Here is a 25,397-nt window from a genome sequence, read left to right as displayed (position 1 = left end):
AAATACTCAAAAATTAGATTTGCCTTACCTTCCGGGCTGGATTGTGAACTTCCGGTTAGTTGTTGGACAACATATCTTTTGGATGAATTATGTGTTTGTAAGTAATCTACAATTGAAGCCTAATAACTTGTTAATCGGGTTAGTAGAACCAGAGCTATTAAACTTTTTCTCGATTTTGGAAATGTATTCTGAATATAGAAACCATAAAATGCTTTAAATTCCCGTTTTTATATGAGGCTAATCTTCAGAGTCAGATTGTGAACTTCCGGTTAGTTGTAGGACAAAATATCTTAAGAGGTGAATTATGTGTTTGAAGGTGATCTACAATTGAAGCCTAATTACGTGTTAATCGGTGAAGTAGAACCGGAGTTATTAAACGTTTTCTCGATTTTGTCCGCCATTTTCCAATATGGCGGACATTCCTCCAATGGGAGAGTGTGGGAGACCACACCAAGTTAAAGAGCGCCCAAAAATCTATAAGATCTGAAATTTTCAGCTTTGTTTCAATTTGTTGCGGGTTCCCTCTTTTTTTGGGCTAAAATGACTGTACTATAAGGGACTAGAAGTATCGAGGTAACCAAATTCTTCACTTGGCTAAAGTGAATATTCTTGATAACATAAAAACGGTTGGCCCTCTGGTAGCGGTTTCTGAATTTTTCCTCCAAAACGTAAGACGCTCGCGACGGTAGACGGCCGAACTAGATTCAAGCACCCGCGTTCGTGTTCCGCGGCTTTAGGTTGAGGGGAAGGGGGTAGGAACTTCTTTAGGAACTCGACCAATTTTTTTCTCACTAGTGTAGGCGCGATGGAAGCCGAATAAAATCCTCAAATTTGTTCACTAGTGCCAGGATCTATTACCAATGCTAGAGCACTTTACTTCTGGTCCCTTATCTTACTTCTGGTAATATTGACTTATGTTAGTTTGATATTTAACAAAAAAAATAATAATAATTAAAACACTATATAGAGTCAGGGCTACCATGAAAATCACAAAGACGATTCAAGATTTTCAATTTGAAATACTTTAGGTAATATTGACTTAAGTCTGATTTGATTGATATTTAGCTCAAAAATTTCTTTAGGTTACTCTCAGCCCTAATTGCTTTTCATATTTTCCATTTAAGAGTAGTTTAGTTTATGTATTTAGATTAGAGATGTACGATACCCGGCTTAACCCGCAAGCAAACAGCTTTCCAAAAATACATCACGGCTTATCTTTTTTAACTTGTATATACTGAGAGGCCCTTTCATCCTTATATTTCTAGTAAATGTTTGTGATTTATCATTGAAGTATTGAAAGCAAAAAAAAAAAATAATAAATTAAATGAAACTTTAAAAATATTTGCGAGACTAACGTTAAGTTTTTTCTTTCCATTACAAAATATGGTTATATAAAATATTTATTTTCATTCTTATTAACAGTTTTATATCTATTTTTAGTTCTTAGATAAAATAAATTCAGGTATACTTTTTATATAAATGAGAAATCATCACGGTTGCCATTCATAGAAATGAGATATTATCATCATCAATACATTACTGAAAGAACTAAAAATGTCATGTAGCGCCATCTGACGTATTTTAAAAGAGTATCGGTTTAGTATCATATTAAACCAACCGATCCGCGAGTATCTGTGCCGATAAGATATGGTATCGGTACCGGTTCATTGTTGAATTTCCACATTTTGTTACTTATAAAAAGGTTTCAATAGAGCTAAACCATTTAAATAGAAGTCCTTATTTAACTAAAAAATTAATCTACTTTAACTTAATTAATTTACTTGGATCAATCCCGGCTGGTGGCGCCGAGTGAAAAACTGGTAATGAACCCTTCTGCGTAGAGTTGTTTCATATTTAGCTAAAAACCGTTTTAAACACAAGCCACAGAGAAAACCCAAGAATTAAAATTTTAAACAATATTTGTTAATATTGACTAAAGATAGAATGATAACTTCAAGAATTTTAGAATTTTAACAATGGATATCTATCTATATCTATATAAATCAAAGTCCTGACTGATTGACTGACTGACTGATAACCAACGCCCAGCCCAAACCGCTTGCCCTAGAAGGCTGAAAACTTGCAGGAACGTTACTCATAAGTAGGCGCATACTAAGAGAGATTTTTCCAATCCGCCGCCATCTTAATAAATGGCGCCCGGAAATGTAAAAGATCTTCCTTATGCAGCAAAGTAAAGTCCGCGCGTTTCAACCGATTTCGCAAATATTTAGTACACTGGTCTCCTTTAACCAATAGACGGGCTGAATGGTCTTTCGGGTTCAATTTGTTGCCATCTTTTTAAATGGCGGCCATAAATTTAAAAACCCTTCTTTATAGAATAATGTCCGCATGAAAAGTAATAAAAAATGTCCGACGGGCTGACGGGCAACGCAGAGTGCCTTCGCTCCTAGGGTGCTACAAAAATATTAGTCATCAGTAAAATATACCTATTCTTTACATCATTTTGATGGAAGTTTTTATTACACGTGAGCGACGCCGCGGGCAACAGCTAGTTGTATATATTTTGCAAAACTCAAAATTTAAATTTTCTAATTAAAGAAAACCGCGTTGTAAATGTCTTTAAAAGAAGGCTACACCTATTAAACAAAGCTAAGTTCTTATCTCCAAAATTAATAAAATATGTTAGACGGCTTTGGTTTTTCATCTTTATTATAATCCTTTGAAGTAGATAATAAGATCTTTAAAATACTATTAAATAAAATAATGTATTGGTCATAATTTCCACGCTAACGTTTAATGAGCGTATGACTCATCGTTCAGGTTATTTAGTTTTCGATAAAGAAACTAGAAAAGCTTACTAAGATAGCAAAGCTCTCTTAGTTATCATAACAATCCAGTAATTGATTATTCTACTAGTAAGATAGTTAATTATTTTATTTATAATTTCATTGATAACTACTGAGAATGTTGGAAAATGCAGGTCGTTATTATATTATGATCATATCATAGCAAAACAAACAGTTTCTGTAAAATACTTTAATTCTGATTGTATTTTTTTCTTTAATAAAAGGGTAAGAAATTAATCTTTAAATAATGAGTCTTTACTTAAAGATATAATTGAAATTTAAAAATTGTCCAAATAATATTAAATAATAACATTCCCGAATAAAAGTTTATCTCTACCTCTACTTTGACTCGTCAACCATCAGAAAACACAGCTCTTTGATAAATATGAAAGAGTTCGCGGTAATAATTTGAAATAAGGAAACCTTAACGTTTCACCAGAAGTAAAACGTTCATTATTCCATAAAGAAGGGTTTTTAAGTTTTTGGACGCCATTTAAAAAGATGGTAACAAATCAAACCCAAAAGACTATTCAGCCCTTTGTTGCATAGAGAAGATTTTTTTACATTTCTGGACACCATTTATTAAGATGGCGGCGGATTTGAAAATCTTTCTTAGTACGCGCTTACTACTTATGAGTAACGTTCCTGCAAATTGTCAGCCTTCTAGGGCAAGCGGTTTGGGCTGGGCGATGATTATCAGTCAGTCAGTCAGTCAGGTATAGATATAGCAAAAGTAATATAAGAAACCTCCCTTCGGGAGGAAAGTATACAAAGGCGAATTTTTCCCGATACATCCTCGTACCGAGAATGTCCCCGCGCACTTATACGGCCGTAAACAAAGTTACAAAAATAGGGCCGGGCCGCGTAAAGCGTAGGAATACATTCTCTGATCTCGCGATTGCGTCGGCTGCTTAAGTTAAGTCAATTTCACAGACTCATTGTAATTTTAAACTTTTCCAATGAAATAATTCATGCAGTATTTTTAGATTTTGATGATAATCAATCATTAATAAACAGGCAGTGACTCGATATAGGATTTTCATAGGTTTTTGCATAAAATTAAACCCTTACCTTGCCAAGGTATATGACTAACATAGATAGATTTTAAAATGGTGTTATTATCTATCTCGAAATTTTGTTCTTGTATTCATAATTTTCATCATCTTCTTGGCATCACAACAAACTAGATTTTCTTTTCGAAATAACCGTATATGAATATTTATTAGCAAAATCAGGAATCTTCTATTTCTTTACGACAGACGGCTAAGCAGACTACACTAGTTTGAAGCGCTTTTTCCTCTTTCCTTTCCAACGACCATATCAAAGGACTAAGATCTACCGTACCTTGTCCATGAGCAATAGTGTCTGAATATGGTATTTGGCGGTTCGAGGATGTCTCGCGTGTTTTAACGTTATGCCTATGGCGCCTTGTATACTTCCCTCCCGTAGGGAGGTTTCTTATATTTCTTCTGGATATAGATATACTTGTTTTAAAAAATGAGCCAGTGGCATTGAAATTATGGGAGAAAAATTCGAATGGAGATAAATTATAGGATAAAAATAGGACTTTAATGCCTAAGTTCTCGTAAGTATGTTAAATGGAATTTAACTAATTACGACTACGTTGCTTGAGCTAGCACGCGTCGAAAATATTTTTTGACAATTTTCAAAGAGTTATAAGTCATACCTCGAACGTTTCCCAGATTGTTCTTAAATACATACACATAATTTCTTTTAAACATGGCCTTGAAACTATTTCTTGTAACGTGTTTTTTATTCTATGATTTATTTAATTTGTACCCATTTACTAATAGTTTTCTTTATTTTAGCAAAGAGAATATACCAAGAGGAGCAGAAAGTTTAGCCTTTCACAAGGCTTTTGAAAAGACGGCCACGGTTTTGGAGTATTTAAATCCGGTTTTTGTTGATTGGCTAAGCAGCGACGCCTTTTATTGGTTAAACTATGTCGGCTGCTAAATTTTGGTGGTGGCAAAGGGTTGACCGTTGACGTACAAAAGGCAATTTTTAAGTAGACAACACGGTCACGTGAACAACCGCAACTAGTTACTCCAAATTGAGAGCCGGTCCCTATTATAAACTTTCTGCTCCTCTTGGTATATTCTCTTTGATTTTTGCTACATCCTTTCGAAAATCCCCATTTATACTTTCTTTTGGATAGTTTTTTTTTCAATCATAGGAGATTGTATAAAAAATATTATAACAATGGTTTCTTATTTCGATTACCCGACGGACTGTGAGAATTTACTCTGACAGTCAGGCCGCCTTGAATGCGCTGAACCAGTGTGAGATTACCTCTCAACTGGTGCGCAGCTGCCTTGATCTGCTAGCGCGACTGGCGTCCTGCAACAGGGTTCTGTTGTATTGGGTGCCAGGGCATAGCGGGTATTATGGCAATGAGCAAGCCGATAGTTTTGCGAAAAGGGGCTCGGAGGCCAAGCTCTTGGGGCCGGAGCCGGCCGTCCCCATCCCCTACGGGCACGTCAAACGGAGTCTGCATGACAGGTTGACTGTCATACAAAATCAGCTCTGGCATAACATGGAGGGCCAGAGACAGACAAAACAGTTAGTCAATGGTCCCTGTAGGTCTCGCGCTAGAGACCTAATTTCGCTCAGCAGATGGGATATTAGGCTGGCCACCGGTCTTCTGACCGGACACTGTCGGCTTAATAGACACCTCCATCTGATGGGTTTTGCTGACGACCCTCTCTGCAGGTCGTGCCGGGAGAAGGATGAAACATCCGCTCACGTACTTTAAGAGTGCGACTGCTTCGCCTCGCTTAGACTAGAACATTTTGATTCACACACTGTGGAGCCCTCAAGGGTCTCCTCTATTACGGTGGAGCGAATTCTTCGCTACGCTGTAGCTACGGGCCTATTCAAGGCCTGAATACGAGGATGCACAATATGCCTTTGGCATCGGTGCTAGGGCGCGTACCCTCCTCAACAACAATAATAATAATAATATTTCGATTAAATTCTTAATTTTAGATTCTCGATAAGCTTTAATCTTCGAATTTCAATTTACCTATTACTATCTCCAAATTATAACTTCTGTTTATTTATAGCTTCAACAACTAGTTGCCAGTTAAGGCAGAATTTTAAGACTGGGGAACAAAACATGTTTGTTGTAATTTTCTTGCCCCTTTTTTAAGCCAAAAAAGTATTACGTTTGATAATAAGTTAAAATCCTACCTAGTTTATTTCCAGAAGCTTCCTTAACCAACGCCATCGTAACAAAGAAAAACTTATTCCACGAAGCTTTATAACACTTTTATTTCAAGGACCGAGAAATCTCGTAAAGCATCCGTACAGAACAGTAGAATGAATCGTTATATTTGCTTATCGCAAGGTGGAAAGCCATATCTCAAAACTCTACATTGTTGATGGAAGCTTCTCTTATACAAAACGTCCTTGATAAAACATCGCCTCGTTTGATAACCATTTCCTCTCTTAAAATAAGTGGTAAGACTGGTTTTATTTAATTATCTTAGCTGAAGTGCTTTCTCGTTCATTGACAAATGGTTTTAAACAACTGGAAGATATTATTTCGGCGAAAATTGAGACAGTGACCTTAATACGACGACCGTAAAACAAGAAGGATTATAAGCTCCATAAGTATGCAGCATCCCATTCAATGAGATAGATAGAGTTACAATTCAAATCGGCTTACCGCGAAACACATGGCTTTTATCAAGCACGTTTATCAAAACATGACAGCGCCATCTGTGAGCCTCTAGTGGGACTAATTACAACTTTTACTTGTTTATTTGCAATCAGAAACATCGTTATGATTTTTATTTCATCTATTTATTAGATTAGAAAGGACTAAAGTTTTTATTATTTAACTCGCGTATTTTATTTAACACGTTTAAAAAACTATTTTGACAGCTTGTTTATTATAGCAACAGACGGTAATAAAAAAGTTCTTCAAGTGATTAATAGGTGGCGCCACCCGTTTTTGATAAAGATTCATGCTAGACAAAAGGTGTATCGCGAAACGTCGATCTCGAGATTTCACGTTGTGACTCTAGGTTTAATATATATATTCTATCTCATTGATCCCATTGTTACCTCTCCGAGTGACGATGACGTCACGGAGAGGTATTACACTTGACGTTTCTGTGTCTGTCTGTATGTCACCGCGTTCGCAGCTAGCAAATCGGAGCAATTTCCGGACCGCGTTCGCAGTTCACAGAAATTTCGAAAATTGTGCTTCATTTTGTTATCTATCTCATTTAAGTGCCACTCTTTAACTAGCCGTTATACCTTCATCGTCTAGATTTTCTTCCCTACCCAATCTATTTATTGACTTATGCCAACAACACCATGCATTATTCTTTCATGTATACCACATACAGACCCATCTGTACTTGCTGGCTTCTAACACCACCATCTACTGATCTTTCTGGTATAATACATATACACCAATCTGTACTTACTGGCTTCTAACACCACCATCTACTGGTCTTAGTTGTTGTGTGGCTCTAAAGCTCTGTTTCTTTTCAATATGCCAAGAACTCTTTCAAATTTGGTGTTTACTTTTTAATTCAGCTTTACTAAATTTATATAGTGTAAACCTAATTTTAAACTTGATTTGATATAATGGAACTTATGAAAGTTAATACTAAGTCATTTCGTAAGTGTTGTTCGTATTGCATCTATGAATGAAGACACCTTAGACCTAAACCAAAATTGGTTTTGTGTCGTGTCGTCTTTGAGGAGGTCTTAACGGTTCACAGTGAGCGGAAAGTTAAATACACATTTCTATGATAAATATTAGGTCGTTTAATATAATTATTTAGAATATACAGAAACGGACTGGACACTTTAACCTTTAAAAGTGCCCTAGGCCATAAATCGCCAAATTTTTGCTATTCATTTCCGGTTTTTCTCATAGGCTGAATGATCTCAGTTTTTGTTGAAAATGCTATTTACTTTACTGCATATTTTTTATGTTGGCGGGGTTTGATATTTTTAACCACGTTACAACCAAAACAAGTTGTTAAAACCATTATATTACCTCTCCGAGTCATGAGGACTACTTACACACTTATTTACCTAGATATTGAATTATTTCTGTTTTTTTGATGAGCAATTGTAGAAGTTCAAATTTATGAATTATTAAAGCAGTATTCAAAGCTTAGCGAATATTATACAAAAACGTCTTTGTTTGGACCAAGACCGAAAAAACCAACGATATGAGTGAGGTTTATCAATTGACTGAAGTTCAGATATTGAAAGTTTTCTTTAAGTATTTGTAGTAGTTTAATCCTTAATCACTATTTAATTCAATCAACTGATTTTACTCTTAATCGATCTATTCCCTCTAAATTTATTCAAAAAATTGCATATCTCCGCTTTTTCAAGAACAATTCCATTTTCCGAAAACATTTTATCATGAAATTAATTATTTTGAAGGGAGTACGTTTAGAGGGATCAATAATTAATATTTGAAATACTCTACTGAATTTCTAAGAAGAGCACCCATACACTGCAAGCACGGATGACTGCAAAATTTTATATCATAACTCGTTTAGAGTGAAGTGATTTATGTATTAATTCCGCTGAAAAGAATATAAAATGACATTGTACAGTACTGAGAAATTTTTCTTTTTATGGAATCTTTACACTAACCTTTGGTTATTTTTATGCTTATAAAATATTTTTCCCGTCCATGAAAGGAGAGCTACCTACTAAAAGGTACCACATGGGACAAAAGTTGTTCCTTTTCCTTTGATAAACGACATTATTTTATTAGTGCGAGCAAAATAAATTACTCTTAATCATATTTTATCGAATATCAGTCTTCTCAACAAATTGTAACCGTTGAAAAAACATTTTTTGGTGCAAACTTGAAAATTTCTTAAGCCACTAACATTTAAACCAATGTTCGTCAAGGTGCTTACAAGTTAAGGAACATCGATACGAAATCCCTTCAAAATAATTAATTTCATGATAAAATGTTTTCGGAAAATGGAATTGTTCTTGAAAAAGCGGAGATATGCAATTTTTTGAATAAATTTAGAGGGAATAGATCGATTAAGAGTAAAGTCAGTTGATTGAATTAAATAGTGATTAAGGATTAAACTACTACAAATACTTAAAGAAAACTTTCAATATCTGAAACTTCAGTCAATTGATAAACCTCACTCATATCGTTGGTTTTTTCGGTCTTGGTCCAAACAAAGACGTTTTTGTATAATATCTGTCACTTCAGTCTTAAGGCGGTAGTCAACTCTTAACAGGCTGAAAATGTCATTTCCCGTCAATATTATCTAAGGAGCCAAAAATGCTATTAGTTAGCGGTTTTGAATAAAATATAAATCGAAATCATCTTTGGTTTGATAATGATGGCACGAGATATTAGTGAGTATTAATTAAAATTAATAGCCTTTTCAAAATCGTAAAGTTAATTTCGTAGAACTGTTTACTTCTTAAATAAGTGCATTGATTATGGCTAAAAGTGCGCCTCTTTTTAGGGTAGAAAGAAGCTAAAATAAAATTTTTTTTAGAAAATTTGTGACAATAAATAAGATAATTAGCAATAATTAGGGGTAAAAACAAATCCAATTTAGTAAAATTTTGGAAAAGGGGAAATATATTCATTTGATAAAACTTGATAATTCCAAAAACAGGTGATCATTTAGCCGCTCATAACAACCTAGCCTAACATAAGCTTAACCCAGTATCTAAACCTAACATGATCTATTACATCATAAATCAAATGGGTCTTAGGTTGCCTATTTATACCCTTGATGATTTATACATATTCTTGATTATTATAATAATTTGCCCTAAAATGTTAAACTTACAGTTTTGGAGACTTGGGAGACCACAAAAATCCGAAATTGCGTTCTAACATATGAATGCTCACTGAGAATAGCCAAAATAAAATTAATATATAATTAAAAAATTATGAAAACCTGTATACCTCATATGGAAGTGTTGAATTAATTGCGCTTACGTAAACACCACTGTCTTAACTGCTGAGCGAAAACACTTTTTGTCATCTTTCCAGTAGTATTTTAAAGTGTAAAACCTAGGGTTAGGAACTTAGGATATGTTTCTAGCATGAAACGAAGCAGACTATATCAAATTCGAAAACAGAGCTGGAAATCAGCTTTTTTTATAATCTTAAAGGACGAAAGACGCTAAAAAGAGTATATTACAGACTTACCAAAATTCAACTTAAGCCTTGGCCAAAACGAACGTCGAAAAATTACTTCAAACGACATTAAAACCTCTATTAACTGTAATTATTTACCTGAATTACTTTTTTAGACGAAAATTGGACCTGATAAAAACAATTTTGGTTTTTAAGGGCGTTATAGTTCATTAGAAAATCCAAATAACGGTGTTAGAGCTCGGATGAAATATCAAAAAATAATTAGCGTTGCCTTACTGTCGTCTGCTATCATAGCCCACTCGATCACGCGCGTCACGACGCAAGCTGCTCGCGCTCGAACAGCGCAGCGTCCGGGAGCGCGGATCGAGTGGGCTATGCTGCTATGAAATAAACTTTCTTACTGTCGTCTGCTATGAAATAGGGAATTCGAGTCATAATTAATTAGTTAAATTACAAAAATTAGACTTCAATTATTTAAAATCTAAGCAGGTAAGTTTCTCATTTAGTAAATTCTTGTTAATTTGAAAGTATTCCGAAAACTAACTTCGTTGTAGTTTTTCCGTATCGCCTATGACAATTTCCCCAAAAAACCGGGTAAAATGTAATGCTTTTACTATGGGACGCTAACCCTAAAAAGGTGATTTTTTCGTTTAGCATTACAAACGGGTATCAAGTCATATCTACAAGGGCCTACCGGCCCTGTAGAATACATGAAAGCAGACGACGTTTTACATCCAATATGGATAAGTCTTATTTATTTTATTTATTTATTGGAGGGATAGGGTTGCTAAGCCAAATTGACTTATGTGCAACCCCCCAAAAGCATTAAGGTACAACAAATGAACCGAAAAATATTAAATTATTAAAGTCAGGCGTTGTCCAGGATCCAAGCCGTTATACTGTGACGGAAAGTGGTAGAAGATTCCAATGATAACAACTCCTCAGGTAACGAGTTCCAATCATTGATGACCCTTGCGGTAAAGTGACTAGCTTTAGGAAAGGACTTCGCCACTGGTTTCGCCAGTTTAGCAGGATGTCCTCTGGTGCGTAGATTAGTTGACGGGAGAAATAGTGAAGACATGTCAGTGTGCACATTGCCTTTATAAATATCGAATACGTAGACCAAATCATTAATACGTTGTCTAAGAGACGGGGAAAGTAGGCGGAGTCGCTCATCACGCGTAGCAGGGGAGTGGTGGCTAAATCCCTTTGTGACCTTCGTGAATCTATTGTGGGCCTTTAAGAGTAGAGATTGCTGCGTAATTCGAGGAGGGCGCCAGATGACAGAAGCGTAGTCAATTAATGGTAAAACCAGGGAATTATAAATTGAACGCATGATAGTTGGCGAATGGTGGCAAAAATTCCGTCGCGTTAGCCCAGTAATGCTATTTATACGATTGGCGGTGCGTTGAGCATGGGTGCTAAAGGCAAATGTTTCATCCATAAAAACGCCTAGGTCCCGCACTGAAGCCACATTACACATGGAAATCAATCAACGGGGAAAAAACAGGAAATTAAGAGTATAAATTTTGGAGAGATATTACCTTTATGTGATTGTAAAGGCCCAATTGTCTACGTCTCGACTGTATACCCTCTATGATCAAAGCTACATTCACAACTGGATTGCCGTGTAAACACTATACTCATGTTTCACCTCAACGATATTCTTAGTAGCAGTATAAATTTCTGTTGGTAGCTTATAACCCGATTACGACCAGACTGTTGAAACTGTTTATAAGAAATAGTGGAAAGTTTTGGAGTTAGCAAGAAACGCGCTCTTGGGTGGTCAATAAGGGAGAGTTTGTGTGTCATCGACGAGAGCGTTTGACAGCTTAGGAGTCGCGGTGGCGCACAAGCTTACCTGGGTTAGGCCCCTTTCGTGGGGGGCTTTGGAAGAGGGGTTAAAATTGAAAAACAACCCTCTCCTTTGCACCAGCGAAAAGGGGGATTTTGTTAAGAAAAAATCAGTTAGATTCGAAGGATAGGCGAAATAAGTTGTACTTTTTTTACACCAGTCAATAAACCTTATTTTTATATTTGTTACTCTGTGCGAATGATAATTTCGGGAGTATTTGGAAATTAGTTAAATACGAATGATATACCAACAACATAATTCAACATTTGGTGCCGAAACCCGGGGAAAATAGGAACTTTAGATAATTGGACAAGTCAATTTGGATATCATAGTAAATTAACCGGGAAAAATGGCGTCGACAACGGTCAGGAAACGAGGCAGTTTAAAGGCTTCAATTACGAGGTTAATGAATAAAATGGATGATTGCCTTAATACGGAACCGGTCGACACGAAAAGATTGGAAGTTTGGCTGGAACAACTTATTCAAAAGGAATCTTTACTCCCAGCTTTGGACTTGGAAGTGCAAAACGCAATCACGGACAATAATGATTTCGACGAGGACTATAGAATTTCACTTGAGTATATGGAGGAAATTAGTGAAGCTAAAACATTGGCAAAACAACGTTTACGGGAAGACGCGGCGGGAAAAGAGGACAGCGCGAGCACATCGGGACATTCGGGCTCAAGCGGTTGCTGCAAAGGGGGAAACGAAAAAGCGGTTTTAGTGAAACTACCAACTGTGACTATTGTGAAATTCAACGGAGACCCAACGCAATGGACTACGTTTTGGAATCAATTTGATTCAAGGGAGGACATAAACAAAATAGATAAGTTCACCTATTTAAATTCATATTTAGAAGGCATGGCTAGTAGAGCAATTAAGGGCATGGCGGCCACCGCATCTAACTACGATGAGGCAATCGACCATTTGAAAAGTCGATTTGGATGCCAGGACAAGATCGTAGATAAACACATGAAAAACTTCCTACAATTAGAAAAGGTGACGTCATCTAAGGACGTTGTAGCTTTAAGAAGAATGCATGACTCGTTACAAGTAGAAATTAGAAGTTTAAAGGCGTTAGATGTAGGGCCGGAAACCTACGGAACCATGTTACGGACAATTTTAAAGGATAGAATTCCACAAGAAATTATTTTGGAATTTGCACGTACGGCTGAAGGAAAGAAAGAGTCGTGGGAGGTGATGGAATTAGTTGAATATCTTGGTGATGATGTGGAAAACCGCGAACAGGCATTCGGGTTTAACAAGCCTGAACAAACAACCTTCCGCGTTTCGGACAGTCGCGATAACCTTAACAAAGGTAAGGATGGAAGAAATCACTGGAAAGGAAAAGGACAGACGCCTAGTCGGGTACCAACCGCGTTGTCTCTAGCTACGGTGGTAGAGTCAAGGAACTGTATGTTTTGCGAGGACAGCGGGCATCAGTCAAGCGCGTGCGGGGAAACAACGGTCGAACAAAAGCGTGCTATCCTTAAGAGGAAGGGGAGGTGTTACGTGTGTCTTGGAACGCGTCATAACGCGAGAAACTGTTGGGACGGGACAAAACTTGAAGTTTGTTCTAAATGTAATTTCAAACATCATCCAATTCTATGTTTGAGCAAGGAACAGTCAGGAAACGGTATCGCGACGGGACCGTCGGTAAGCGGACAACCGAATCTTGACGGTAGTAACGGAACGGAAGCCACGGTTACTTGTTCAACGGCAACAAACCCAATGAACAGGAGAACTATATATCTCCAAACGGCGCAGGCGACGCTTCGTGGGCCAGAACAGCAACAAGAAAGGCTTCGCTGCCTGTTCGATAGCGCAAGTCATCGAACATTCATCAAGGAAGAAATCTCGCGTCGTTGTAACTTATCAGTTATCGGCGAAGAAATTCTGGAAGTATACAGATTTGAAAGCGATACCCCAGAGAGGGTTAAAAGAAGACTCGTTAGAATCACGCTGGAAAATATTCGAGATCCCAGGAAGAGGATCGAAATTGACGCACTCGAGTCTCTTAATATCTGTAGCGCTCTCATTGCCATCCCAGAAGGTGACATGACAGCGGAACTTCGAAAGAGAGGGCTGGAAGTTGCAGACGAACAAGATTCAGGCTTCAAGGGAAATGGAGACCTTGGAATATTAATCGGATCAGACCACATGTGGACAATCCTGACAGGGCAGGTCGAACGGTTAGGAGAAAAACTGGTAGCGGTAGAGACTATCTTCGGATGGTCAGTACAGGGACCGAAATCGTCACATTCGTCTACATTGTCGATTGGAGTAAACAGTGTCTCAGTAATGACAATTGGGGTCAATGACGCTGAAACCGAACTGAACAAGCAAATTCAAGCTTTATGGGAGCTTGATTCTATTGGGATTAAGGAAGATGGAACGAAATCCCTAACAGAACTAAAGGTTTTGGAAAACTTTGAGAATTCTGTCACTTTTAAGAATGACCGATACGAAGTGTGCCTACCATGGAACGAACGAAGGGAAGAGCTTGGTGATAACTATAATGTAACTAAAAGAAGAACTCTGAGACTAGCTAAGAGATTTAGAACAGATCCTGTATTATTTAAGGGATACAGAGACGTCATACGGGAGCAGGAAGAAAAGGGAATAATTGAAGAGGTTAAGGAAGAAGATAATTCGAATAATAACCCAAGGTATTATTTACCCCATCAAGCGGTCATCCGCGAAAACCACGATACGACCAAGTTACGAGTGGTGTACGACGCTTCGTCCCACGAGAATGGGATGCCTTCGCTCAATGACTGCTTGTCTACTGGAATAAATCTCAATCCAGAGCTATTCGGACTTCTTATTCGGTTTCGGAAATTCAAAACGGCGTTCACGGCGGACATAGAAAAGGCGTTTTTTATGATTTCGTTGTCTCCAAGGGACAGAGACGCGGTTCGCTTTCTGTGGTACGCAGATCCTCAAAGGTTGGATGAGATCAAAACATATCGAATAACCAGAGTACCATTTGGAGCTTCTCCTAGCCCATTCCTGCTTTCGGCTACAATACATCATCACCTTAAGCAGCATGAAGATGAACAGGGCAAACTCTGTCAACTACTGAAGGAAGGAACGTACGTAGATGACACGATTTCCGGGGCTTCAGGAGATCAGGAAGCGTACGAGATATCAGTAAAGGCAAAAGAATTAATGAAGAAGGCAGGGATGAACCTTCGAAAATGGCGCACAAATTCAATGGCGTTACAGGCTAGGTGGGATCAGGAAGAATCAGAGCCCAAGTCAAACGTTCCGAGTCATTCATTTAAAACGGAAGAGCTCAAGGAGAACCTGAAGGTTCTAGGATTGACGTGGAATCCAGACAACGACACACTGGTATTCGATTTGCGGTCGCTTCTGGAATTTATTACCACCAAGGAAATAACCAAGAGAAGTGTCCTGAGGTGCGTAGGCCAACCGGAAGGAATAGCGAACCAACGGTCGAAGAGATTGAAACGGAAATGAGACCAAGAACCAAGTGGTTCAAGCAAGCTGCGCTGCATTACCTAAAAACGAATCCATAATAGCAGAAGTAAATGAACCGAAGTTACTGGAGTCCCATTGCTTCTTCGCTAAACACAAGTTACTTATAATTCCCCTTATTTAACCCCCATTCCTGCACCCCATTCTCAAGCGCCGTTATTCTAAAAACGCCACCAAACGGTTGCTGTGTGGAAACGGAAGTCGGTTGTCGGAAATTTGTATATTTTAAAATGGCGGATTTCAATATACTTTTAGCCTGTTGCTGAGTTCAAAATGTCTTTGTAATTTTGGAATCTTGAAATAACGAAGGGTCGTTTAATATTTTTTAGATAAATATTCAGTTTCTCCTTTAAGTTTTTGGCCATAATTGAAGTTGCTTTTAATTCGGGATCGATTTGAATCAGAAACCATCGGTATGCAGTTCCGAAACGGCAAGTAAACAACAGGTACTAAGCCTAAGCCTTGGACGTCAAGATCAATTTGATCAAGCAGACGACTTTTCCAAAACAACTGAAATACCGGAACAAAGACTATATAGTCGGGCTTAAATGGCACAGTCACTTATAGTCTTTGGTCCCAGAATCCTCTGCAATAATTCTGCCAAGGACGAGGGGGGGATGAAAGGTTCTGCTTTTTTAAAGCCCCGCGTTATGTCAAATGTGTTGGACAGTTTTTAGAGTCTTAAGTAACTTCGGTTCATTTACTTCTGATAATAGATCTGGATCGTTTCAGTACATTGACAAGGGCAAAGAGAGTAATGGCATGGATCCTGAGATGGATATGGAATGGAAAAAATCCTGGAAACAAGAAAGTTGGTCCACTCACGGCAGAGGAAATGGATAAGGCCGAAAGGGGTTTGGTTATGCAGGCGCAAGCCGAAGACTTCTCTGAGGAACTGGAAAAATTAAGGAAAGGGCAGGACGTGGGTACAGGCTCGAAACTTTGGACTTCAAACCCCATCTTAGATAGTGATGGGACTATTCGTTTAGGAGGAAGACTAAACAAATCAAACTTCAGTTACAGTCAAAAGCATCCTTACATTCTATCAGGAAAGAATAGACTTTCACAACTACTGGTCATGTATCATCATTCCCGACTAATGCACTCTGGGCTACGAGATACCCTAACGGAGATTAGAGAAAAATTTTGGATAACACGAGGCCGACAAGTGGCGAAGACAATTCTAGGACGTTGCGTCACTTGCAAGAGATTCACTGCAAAACCTGGACAAATGAGTTTTGCTCCTTTACCTCAAGATCGCATTACGGAAGCGCCCACGTTCACAGTGTGTGGCTTAGATTTCGCAGGCCCACTTTACGTGAAGACCGGAAGAAGCACAGTAAAGACATACGTGGCGTTATTCACATGCGCGGTGACGCGTGGGATTCATCTCGAGCTCGTGTCGGATCAAACAACAGAAAATTTCCTCCTCGCGCTTCGGCGGTTTATTTCACGTAGAGGCGTTCCAAGTGTAATATACTCGGACAACGCGCGTACATTAAAAGAGCGGAAATAGAACTGAAGGACATTTGGGCGAAAATCAAGAGCCCACAGTTCAAGGACTTTATAGCGGGCAAGGCTATCACGTGGAAGTACATCACCGAAAGAGCCGCCTGGCATGGCGGGTTTTACGAGAGGTTGGTCAAGCCAACAAAATTGGCATTGAAAAAAGTGCTGGGGAAAGCTAGTCTAATTCACGAAGAGTTAGAGACCACGCTGACTGAAGTTGAGGCGATAATAAATTCAAGGCCTCTGACGTTTGTCTATAACGACGCGGAGGAACCTTCGCCACTCAGCCCTGGACATTTTCTTATGGGTCAACGCATAACCACTCTGCCTTCGAGGTCCTTCTCAGAGAAGGAAAAGATCACGGCTAGCCAATCAGAGCTTCAAAAGAGGTACAAGTACAGGCAAAGGTTGCTGGACCAGTTCTGGTCACGTTGGCGAAAGGAATATGTGCTAGAACTGCGTTCAGCACATCACCAAAACAATCCAAAGACGGAAACCGAATTAAAGGTGGGAGACCTCGTTTTGGTACACGAGGACAAACTTCCCAGGACGTATTGGAAGACGGGTATAATCAAGGAACAGTTAGTGGGTAGAGACAAAATAGTCAGATCATACTCTATAAAAATGAGTCACGGACAAGATCTCAAAAGGCCAATACAATTGATTTATCCAATAGATGTTAATGGTTAATGATTATTACTGAAAACAATTTGAATTTGAAAATTTGTTACATGTATCGGGTAATTTGGGTTTTATTAATATTTAGGAAAAAGGGTTACTTAATAAGATTGGGTATTTGGTTTTGGTTATAAATTTGGTAATGGGTAACAGAAATTTGAGAAATGTTATTAAATTTGTCGGATAATAATAATTTTGTATTTTTGGATGAGTTCTAAAACTCATCGGCGGGGAGCGTGTTGAAACTGTTTATAAGAAATAGTGGAAAGTTTTGGAGTTAGCAAGAAACGCGCTCTTGGGTGATCAATAAGGGAGAGTTTGTGTGTCATCGACGAGAGCGTTTGACAGCTTAGGAGTCGCGGTGGCGCACAAGCTTACCTGGGTTAGGCCCCTTTCGTGGGGGGCTTTGGAAGAGGGGTTAAAATTGAAAAACAACCCTCTCCTTTGCACCAGCGAAAAGGGGGATTTTGTTAAGAAAAATTCAGTTAGATTCGAAGGATAGGCGAAATAAGTTGTACTTTTTTACACCAGTCAATAAACCTTATTTTTATATTTGTTACTCTGTGCGAATGATAATTTCGGGAGTACTTGGAAATTAGTTAAATACGAATGATATACCAACAACATAATTCAACACAGACCTCTCACTGATCTGATGGCCAACATGATGCTTTCTTGTATTATAATGTCTAAACACTATTATTTAAATGTGTATTTAACTTTCGGCTCACTATGAACCGTTAATGTCTCTTCAATACAGACAAGAACGAAAAGCAAAACCCATATTTTATTTCAACTCGGCCCTTAACTGTTCACTTTTTGTTTCACTAGACATATTAACAGATAAAACTTATTTTGAGCGCCAGAATCTAAGCGTTGCCGTTCTTCTTGCGATCCCTTACGAAAGGTTTATGCTATATTTTGATGTAGTATAGCTTAAGTAATATGTAAACAACCATTTGAAATAATAATATAGAAAAATTCTTGGAATATCAAAATGAAACAGAGCTTTATAGCTACAAAACTATACTAAAGGCATCAAAATTACTAAAAATATTTCAACATATTCATTTTATATTATGGAAAAAGGGAATATTAAGGTTCTGTAGGATTTCTTTACACATCAACACAAGGCGAACTGCTAACGCAGTGCACTAGTGTAACAACGGACGGACACACACAGACAAACACATAGACTGCTTTTTTACTCTTTCTGAATTATTTATGAGTTGAGAAACAGGATTATCTCAAATACTAAAATAAATATAATTATTATTATATATTTTCATCGTTAGTTATTCACCTTATTGCGCGTTACATCGATTTAAAAAGGGACAACTAAACTTTCTTGAGAGACTTGACTAATATTGTCTTTTGAAATGAACCATACGCTTGTCGTTTCGTTTCATTCAAATTGGTAGTATTTAAAGGCTTCGAATCTGAGCTATGAATAAGAACAGCGCAATTGCGTGAACCTGTGGTGGAAGCCACACCATTGGAAGGTTAGACGGTTCTCGTTAACCTAGCCGCGTACATCTTAAACTTAACGATACAGTTGGAGTAGAACACAATAATTACAGACTGTTGTACATGTGGGATGGACGAAAGACCAGATGATGGTGGTGTTTAGAAGCAATTAAAAACGGACTCGCTTGTCAGTGGGATGGACAAAAGACCAGATGATGGCGGTGTTTAGAAACCAGTAAGTACAGACTCGCGAGTCGGTGGGGTGGACAAAAGACCAGATGATGATGGAGGAGAAGCCAGGAAGTACAGACTGGTGTCCATGTGGGATGGACAAAAGACCAGATAATGGTGGTGTTTATAAGCCACTAGCTGTTACCCGCGGCGTCGTTCACGTGTAATAAGAACTTCCATCAAAATTATATAAAGAATGGGTAGGTTTTAGTTGAGTTAGTTAGATAAAGTGCAATCCTACCAAGCTGAATGCCTTCTCATTAGTTTTTCTTTCAGCTGCTGACATAACATTGCTTCCCATACGCCTTTTGTATAAGCGCCGCCTTCGCGCGTATCGACCATGCATGATAGTTATCGTCACTTAGCTTTGGTATGCGGTATTCTTCCGATGAGCTTGCCATAATCGTCTTGGGCCTTGGTTCTTCAAATAGAGTTTTGTTCCCTTTTCAAACTTAATATTTGGTATAGTTTCCTTCCGGCGTTGAAACTTGACTTCTCCCTTTTTCTTTTTCTTCTTCTTCTGTTATTCTTCGTCTCACTTTATTTGATGCGTAACTGAACCCATAACCTGTTAGAATTATCGGCTAAGAAAAGACACAACCCTTCTTTATGACAGCAAAAGAGAACTAGAACTTATTTATTATATACAAGAGGAGCAAAACAATGTAAAGAGTACAAAAATAAGGAGGACGTGTTGCCATCTTTCGGTGAATGTTATTGGCGGCATGTTTGAAAATCGTATGCCTATGTCTTGAACGAGTATTCGCGATTGTTAATCCAATAACACAAAAACAATAGAGTTCTAAATAAAACATTAAAAGAACAATATTTGCCCTAATAAATGTTTGGCAGAGCACTTGAAATCACTTCAAATGTTGAGTTTTTTCCTCAGTGTTAAATATTATAAAGACACAAAGAAAACAATACACAAATTTAAATGTTGTTTACACTTAATTTTCTATTTAGAAACTGATTGTATATCTTCCTAGACATAGCTTTCCGAACTTTTAATATTGCTTCAGTGAAAAAATGAAATCCTTATAGCTCTTTCAATAAATTTCTCTCTTCGTGGTTTCCCCCCCGACACGACAGAAGAGGGGAAACTTTGATAGAAAGTTTCTGGCATAGCGCACCCGACCACGCGCTTCACGAGGGGGAGCTGCTCGCATCGCACCACGGTCGGTTAAAAAATCGATCGTGCCCAAGGTCGGTCAAATCGTGCCATACCAAAAATTCAGTTTTTAACGGGTTCTTCTTTGGAAACGGATGAAAACTTATATTTTCAGTTGAAAATGAATGTGTAATTATTGCATTCGGGAATGCAACAGGTATTTCCCCTAACACGGTTGCACGACTTAAGTCTTGTGATTTAAGTTTACAATATTTCAAGTTTTTCTTCAATATCTCACTGCAGAATGAGTAGCAGACAACGGGTTCTTCAAAGCACAAAGATAAATATGTTGTCTATTCTGCTGCGAAGCTACATCTCCTGCCCTAGCGTAAGATCCTTACTCCTACTTGAAACTTTGATAGAAAATTTATTGAAGCAGCTATAGAGTGCTGGCAGAAGCGCCGGTGTGACGTCACCCATGCTGTTTTCCCATAAAGAAAAAACGGTAACTGTCATGGCCGCCCATTGCTAAAGGCAGACTCGTGACGTTTAACCTTGGATCTGACGTCACAACTGACAGCACTCTATTGTAACAAATCATCTCTTTCCTTACAAGAGCAAACAGTTTAGATTTAAATAATCGTCTGCGCTCGGCTCTGAAATCTTCATTTTAATATAGCAGTTATTAAAACGTTCGGTAGAAATCAGAATTTGTCTCAAATAGGGATGTGATTTTCATCAAAGGTTGTCAAATTCAGTAAAATATTTTCCTGTTCGAACTATATTGCATTGGACTAGTAAAAAAATTCACTAAAAGATAAAACTTCATTTCGAATAACGCTTTGGTCCCATTGAACCGAATTCCCATTCGACAGAAGGGGGTTTTTTTTGGGGTCCCATTCGACCGAACGTAGCCAAAGGTGCGATTTTATTATAGTCCCATTGGACCGTAATTCTATTGAACTGGAAGAAGACATACTGTGTGGTTTTGCATTAAATATATTTTTCATTTCACAACTTATTATTGTTAAAATAAATGTGAGTTGAAAATGTATTACTGCACTTATTTTAACTACGTTTTAATTACGGCGAACCTCACCTACCCTAGCCTAACCTAACCTAACCTAACCAAACGTAACCTAACCTAACCAAACCTAACCAAACGTAACCTAACCTAACCCAACCCAACCTTGTTTGGAGGTAAAAAGATTATTTATATGAGTATTAAAAGCCCGCCTCTTACCACGAACAATTTATTAGCAATAATAGAAATATTTTGGAAAAGATGTCAGATAATTAATTGGAGAATATTTTGGAAAAGGTGGCAGCTAATTAATAGGAAAATCTTTTGGAAAAGGTGGCAGCTAATTAATAGGAGAATATTTTAGAAAAGGTGGTAGCTAATTAAAAGGAGAATATTTTGGAAAATGTGGCAGCTAATTAATAGGAGAATGTTTTCGAAAAGGTTGCAGCTAATTAATAGGAAAATATTTTGGAAAAGGTGGCAGCTAATTAATAGGAGAATGTTTTGGAAAAGGTAGTAGCTAATTAGTAGGAGAATGTTTTGGAAAAGGTTGCAGCTAATTAATAGGAGAATATTTTGAAAAAGGTGGCAGCTAATTAATAGGAAAATCTTTTGGAAAAGGTGGCAGCTAATTAATAGGAGAATGTTTTGGAAAAGGTGGTAGCTATTTAAAGGGAGAATATTTTGGAAAAGGTGGTAGCTAATTAAAAGGAGCATATTTTGGAAAAGGTGTCAACGAATTATTGGAACCAAACCAAACCAAACCTAAACTAACCTAACCTAACCTAACCTAAGCTAACCTAACCTAACCTATGCTAACCTAACCTAACCTAACCTAAACTAACCCACCCGAAACCAAAATATTAAAATTTTAATTTAAAATTTAAAGACATTGATGGAACTACCATTAAGACTGTACTTCATTTTAAGCACAATTTGTTTATTAATTCTATATATCTCTTGCCTTGAAAGGAATGAAAGTGAGAGTTTTAATTAGTATCACGAAACATTTACTTTTAATATTATTAACATACCTTTCGGAGATTCGAACCAACAACCTATCGCTTCGCAGTCCAACATCGTATCCACTACACCACCGAATCGCTGACGGCTACAGTGTTTCAAGTTATATTCATGTATTTTTAGGGGCATATTCGGACGATTGGGATTTCGGTCCATCGGGAATATAGCCATTGGGCTGGAAATCTAAAATCATTGCGGGATATTCGGTCGAATGGGATTTCGGTCCATTGGGAATTCGGTTGAAAGGAACGATACCCGAATAACTGCCAGATGGCGACGATGAAGGACCAAGACTATTAGACTTTTCATTAGTCATTGAGACCAACAGCATTTATCTTAATTTATATACCAACAACAACATTTCCGGTAGGACTGTTCACGAGCTCGGGCCAGCTTTTAAAAAGCTCGCTCAGCTCGGCTCGTGAACAGTCCTAATTTGCGGTACTTACAAATAGTTGATGTTTTCAAGTGTGTCACGAGGCACTAGTTTGTTTATGAGAAAATAATAGTAATTTGGTTCGTACGATTCTCTTCCGATGTAAATTTTTCTATTTGATTTGATCATTGTGGGTTTAACAATTGCTGGTAAATCTGACATAATGTATTCCTTGTTTAGAAAAAGTGCAGAGGTCCCCCTGGGAAATAGGTTTTTAACTACGTGAAAAATAATTGTAGCATTCAAAACCAATCCATTTTGATTCATCCTTTTTTTTAAGTTTACTGCTAAAAGTCAAGTTTCTCTGAAATAAAAGACAATACATTTTACATGCATTTATTACATGTTTGACAATGTTCAATAAAGGGTGATCAATGTTTTGGAAAAGAAAATGTGGCAAAGTACCGAACCTTAATACCAAGTTTCCACATTAGGGCTGATTACATTGAATAATAACTGTGATGATAATAAACTTCTTGCTTATACATACAGCATAGACAATAACAGCATTTTCCGGCATCATTAAAGTAATGTTTTTCTGCTGACAAATATCATCAATTGTGTTTATGTATTTTTCATTTGATAGGAGAAAATGTGATTTCAAAGCACCCGAAAAGCATTTGGTCAACACAGTGCACAGCAAGCCATCCGCACAGCAAGAGCTTCGGTGATTTCAAATTCTCGAAACTATTCTCTAAGAAATCCGATAAAAACTGCAAAATAGATTGATTGAAATTGGTCGTTAAAGCTGCAATACATCCTGAAAATGATTGTATTTAATATAAACTGACTCCGTTTGTAATAATCTCTGACGTTTCAATGAAATTGACGTTCAATTGTTTCGATTTAGTAACTTTTTGTTACCTTTTGTCAATTCTGTAACTTCCCGCTAATGAATTCGATCGCAAAAATGTATTCAAGGATGATATCAGAGACAGAAGAGTCAGAGCTGTGGCGATGAGACACCACGAGGACGTATCCAAACCATTGATAGATAAACGGGTGTCGCCCTCATTAATTTGGGTTGACGCATGTTGCAATGCGGTTATCACCCATCATAATGGTTGGAGAAACGTGATAACGAAAAACATCTTCAGGTTGTAATGAATAACTTTCTAATTACATGTCAATAACCTGTAAAAAAGGAAGTGGACTATTTAGACATTTGCAATCATTAAGACCTTATTTCAGAAAATGTTATTTGTGGTTCGAAGATTGGTATATCTGAAATAGATAATGTTTGAATGTTTATTTAAGGTATATCCTAAATATAATTTTTATTAAATAAACCATGGTTAAGTAAAACGGAGCCTGCAAAATGATCTTGGCCCGTGCCTGTCGATATTTATGTGGGAAAATATCAGAGTGGGGTGGCGTAGCGGTTAGCGCTTTAGACTCGTAGCAAGAGGATCCCAGGTTCGTTCCCGGACTGTGGCACCGGGTGAAAATCTGGGAACAAATCCTTCTGCGTAGAGTTTGCAAGATGTTAAAAGGAGTTTTTCTCTTCGGTTTAACACGGTTTCTCCTTTCCATCAAAAATTGCAGAGGTTAACGGTTATAGTTAGTATAGCGCGCTGTAGGTTAGCTTTGCCACCGGGGCTAGCCACCACCCCTCTATGCATTGTAAAGGGACCCACCTGCAAACAAGCCACAGCTTAATGTGGAAATCTCTTCATAGACAAAGCTTAGATTATTGTTATTATAGAGGAAATATTTTCACCCAATATGTGTATAAGATGGCGCTTTTATTACCGTTGCTACCGGGTTCTTCCATAAATTATAGTTGATCTTTTGGGACCAATTATAAAAATTTTATGAAAGAGAAATGTTTCACCGTTAAATTAACGTAATTGTTTTAGGGGCTATTTACGTTTTAATGAATCTTTTCGTTAGATTGTAAGCATTGTATGGACAACAAAATTAATTATGAGATTTAAACATTGTTGTTTTTTTAGTTGAACAAAACTTCTTGAAGTTGTTACTTCAGTTATATTATACCAAAAGAGGGATTTTTTACCCCTTCATAACCTTTAATTTATTAATCTTTGCTTTTTTATCCTTTACTTCTTTGGCATGATTGTTTAGTAAAGGTCTTCGGAAATTTTCTAAAACTTTTTCTTACTATCCGCGACCTCGGCTTCACTAAAAGCGCCACCAAGCAAGAAAACATGGCGAACTAAATTAAAAATATATTCTCGCTTCGCGATAGGCACGGGCCTAGATAATTTCGGAGGCTCCGTTTAAAGTCTTTTTACTACGTTTATGAATACATGTTTTAGCACAAAGAGTTCAGCTGGAATCATCATAAAATTATTTTTACCTCTCCGTGTGACGTAGTCCAGGAGAGGTTCTGTAACGGCCGTGTCTGTCTGTCTGTCTGTCTGTCTGTCTGTCTGTCCGTTGTTACACCCACGTGACCGCGTTCGCAGTTTGCGTATCGGAGCAAACGTGTTCCCAATTTCCGGACCGCATTGACAGTTCACAGAAATTTGGAAAATTGTATTTCTCTCCGTTGGCTACTCTATAATTGAATTCTTACACCACCATGTTTGGTCTTCGTCCATCCCATATGAACACCAGTCTGGTACTTTTCTGGCTTCCACCACC

The 25,397-nt window shown here is 37.7% G+C and overlaps 4 protein-coding genes and 1 long non-coding RNA gene across 10 annotated transcripts in view; 3 read left to right on the top strand and 2 right to left on the bottom strand.

Annotated features, from left to right (window-relative positions):
• Positions 1 to 10,700, bottom strand: part of LOC149718716 (acyl-CoA synthetase short-chain family member 3, mitochondrial-like) — a 45,746-nt gene extending 35,046 nt beyond the window's left edge. The window contains exons 1-6 of one of the 5 annotated variants that reach the window (XM_089851326.1): positions 10,093 to 10,700; positions 10,006 to 10,022; positions 9,760 to 9,937; positions 9,641 to 9,701; positions 9,041 to 9,103; positions 6,021 to 8,559 (exon numbers count right to left, since the gene is read on the bottom strand). In XM_089851326.1, coding sequence (XP_089707452.1) covers positions 6,021 to 6,057 — 37 coding nt within the window. In that variant the 5' untranslated portion in view covers positions 6,058 to 8,559; positions 9,041 to 9,103; positions 9,641 to 9,701; ... (1 more) ...; positions 10,006 to 10,022; positions 10,093 to 10,700. Of the gene's footprint in view, positions 1 to 6,020; positions 8,990 to 9,040; positions 9,104 to 9,640; positions 9,702 to 9,759 lie in introns of those variants that run through there. The other 4 variants (XM_089851327.1, XM_089851509.1, XM_089851369.1 and 1 more) reach the window with 4 other exon arrangements.
• A 122-nt stretch (positions 10,701 to 10,822) lies between these two features.
• Positions 10,823 to 11,290, bottom strand: LOC149718715 (uncharacterized). The gene has a single exon (XM_089861562.1). The coding sequence runs from the start codon at positions 11,288 to 11,290 to the stop codon at positions 10,823 to 10,825; it is 468 nt and encodes a 155-aa protein (XP_089717688.1).
• Positions 11,291 to 12,158: 868 nt separating this feature from the next.
• On the top strand, positions 12,159 to 15,293 carry LOC149718714 (uncharacterized). The gene has a single exon (XM_089861561.1). The coding sequence runs from the start codon at positions 12,159 to 12,161 to the stop codon at positions 15,291 to 15,293; it is 3,135 nt and encodes a 1,044-aa protein (XP_089717687.1).
• Positions 15,294 to 16,068: 775 nt separating this feature from the next.
• Positions 16,069 to 17,510, top strand: LOC149718713 (uncharacterized). The gene is made up of 2 exons (XM_089861560.1): positions 16,069 to 16,650; positions 16,770 to 17,510. The coding sequence occupies exons 1-2, from the start codon at positions 16,069 to 16,071 to the stop codon at positions 17,508 to 17,510; spliced, it is 1,323 nt and encodes a 440-aa protein (XP_089717686.1).
• A 2,681-nt stretch (positions 17,511 to 20,191) lies between these two features.
• On the top strand, positions 20,192 to 23,430 carry LOC149718712 (uncharacterized). 2 transcript variants are annotated; one of them, XR_016374384.1, is made up of 3 exons: positions 20,192 to 20,524; positions 20,611 to 20,695; positions 22,478 to 23,430. It is a non-coding gene; the product is annotated as an uncharacterized LOC149718712 (long non-coding RNA). The 2 variants fall into 2 exon arrangements; XR_016374420.1 differs by lacking the exons at positions 20,192 to 20,524; positions 20,611 to 20,695 and adding an exon at positions 20,710 to 21,345.
• Positions 23,431 to 25,397: the final 1,967 nt, after the last annotated feature.

The sequence above is a fragment of the Phalangium opilio genome, unplaced genomic scaffold (assembly GCF_054372755.1).
Source record: "Phalangium opilio isolate 3A_F unplaced genomic scaffold, DU_Popi_V2 ptg000002l_1, whole genome shotgun sequence".
In the NCBI taxonomy this organism is placed as follows: domain Eukaryota; kingdom Metazoa; phylum Arthropoda; class Arachnida; order Opiliones; family Phalangiidae; genus Phalangium; species Phalangium opilio.
The sequence above is the reverse complement of the archived record's forward strand: the minus strand, read 5'-3'. Positions and strand labels throughout refer to the sequence as shown.

Coding starts and splice junctions, on each gene's coding strand:
- LOC149718715 (XM_089861562.1), bottom strand. CDS start 11,290: ATGCGTTCAATTTATAATTCCCTGGTTTTACCATTAATTGACTACGCT.
- LOC149718714 (XM_089861561.1), top strand. CDS start 12,159: ATGGCGTCGACAACGGTCAGGAAACGAGGCAGTTTAAAGGCTTCAATT.
- LOC149718713 (XM_089861560.1), top strand. CDS start 16,069: ATGGCATGGATCCTGAGATGGATATGGAATGGAAAAAATCCTGGAAAC. Junction 16,651..16,769: donor TGAAGACCGGAAGAAGCACA/GTAAAGACATAC, acceptor TATTTCACGTAG/AGGCGTTCCAAGTGTAATAT.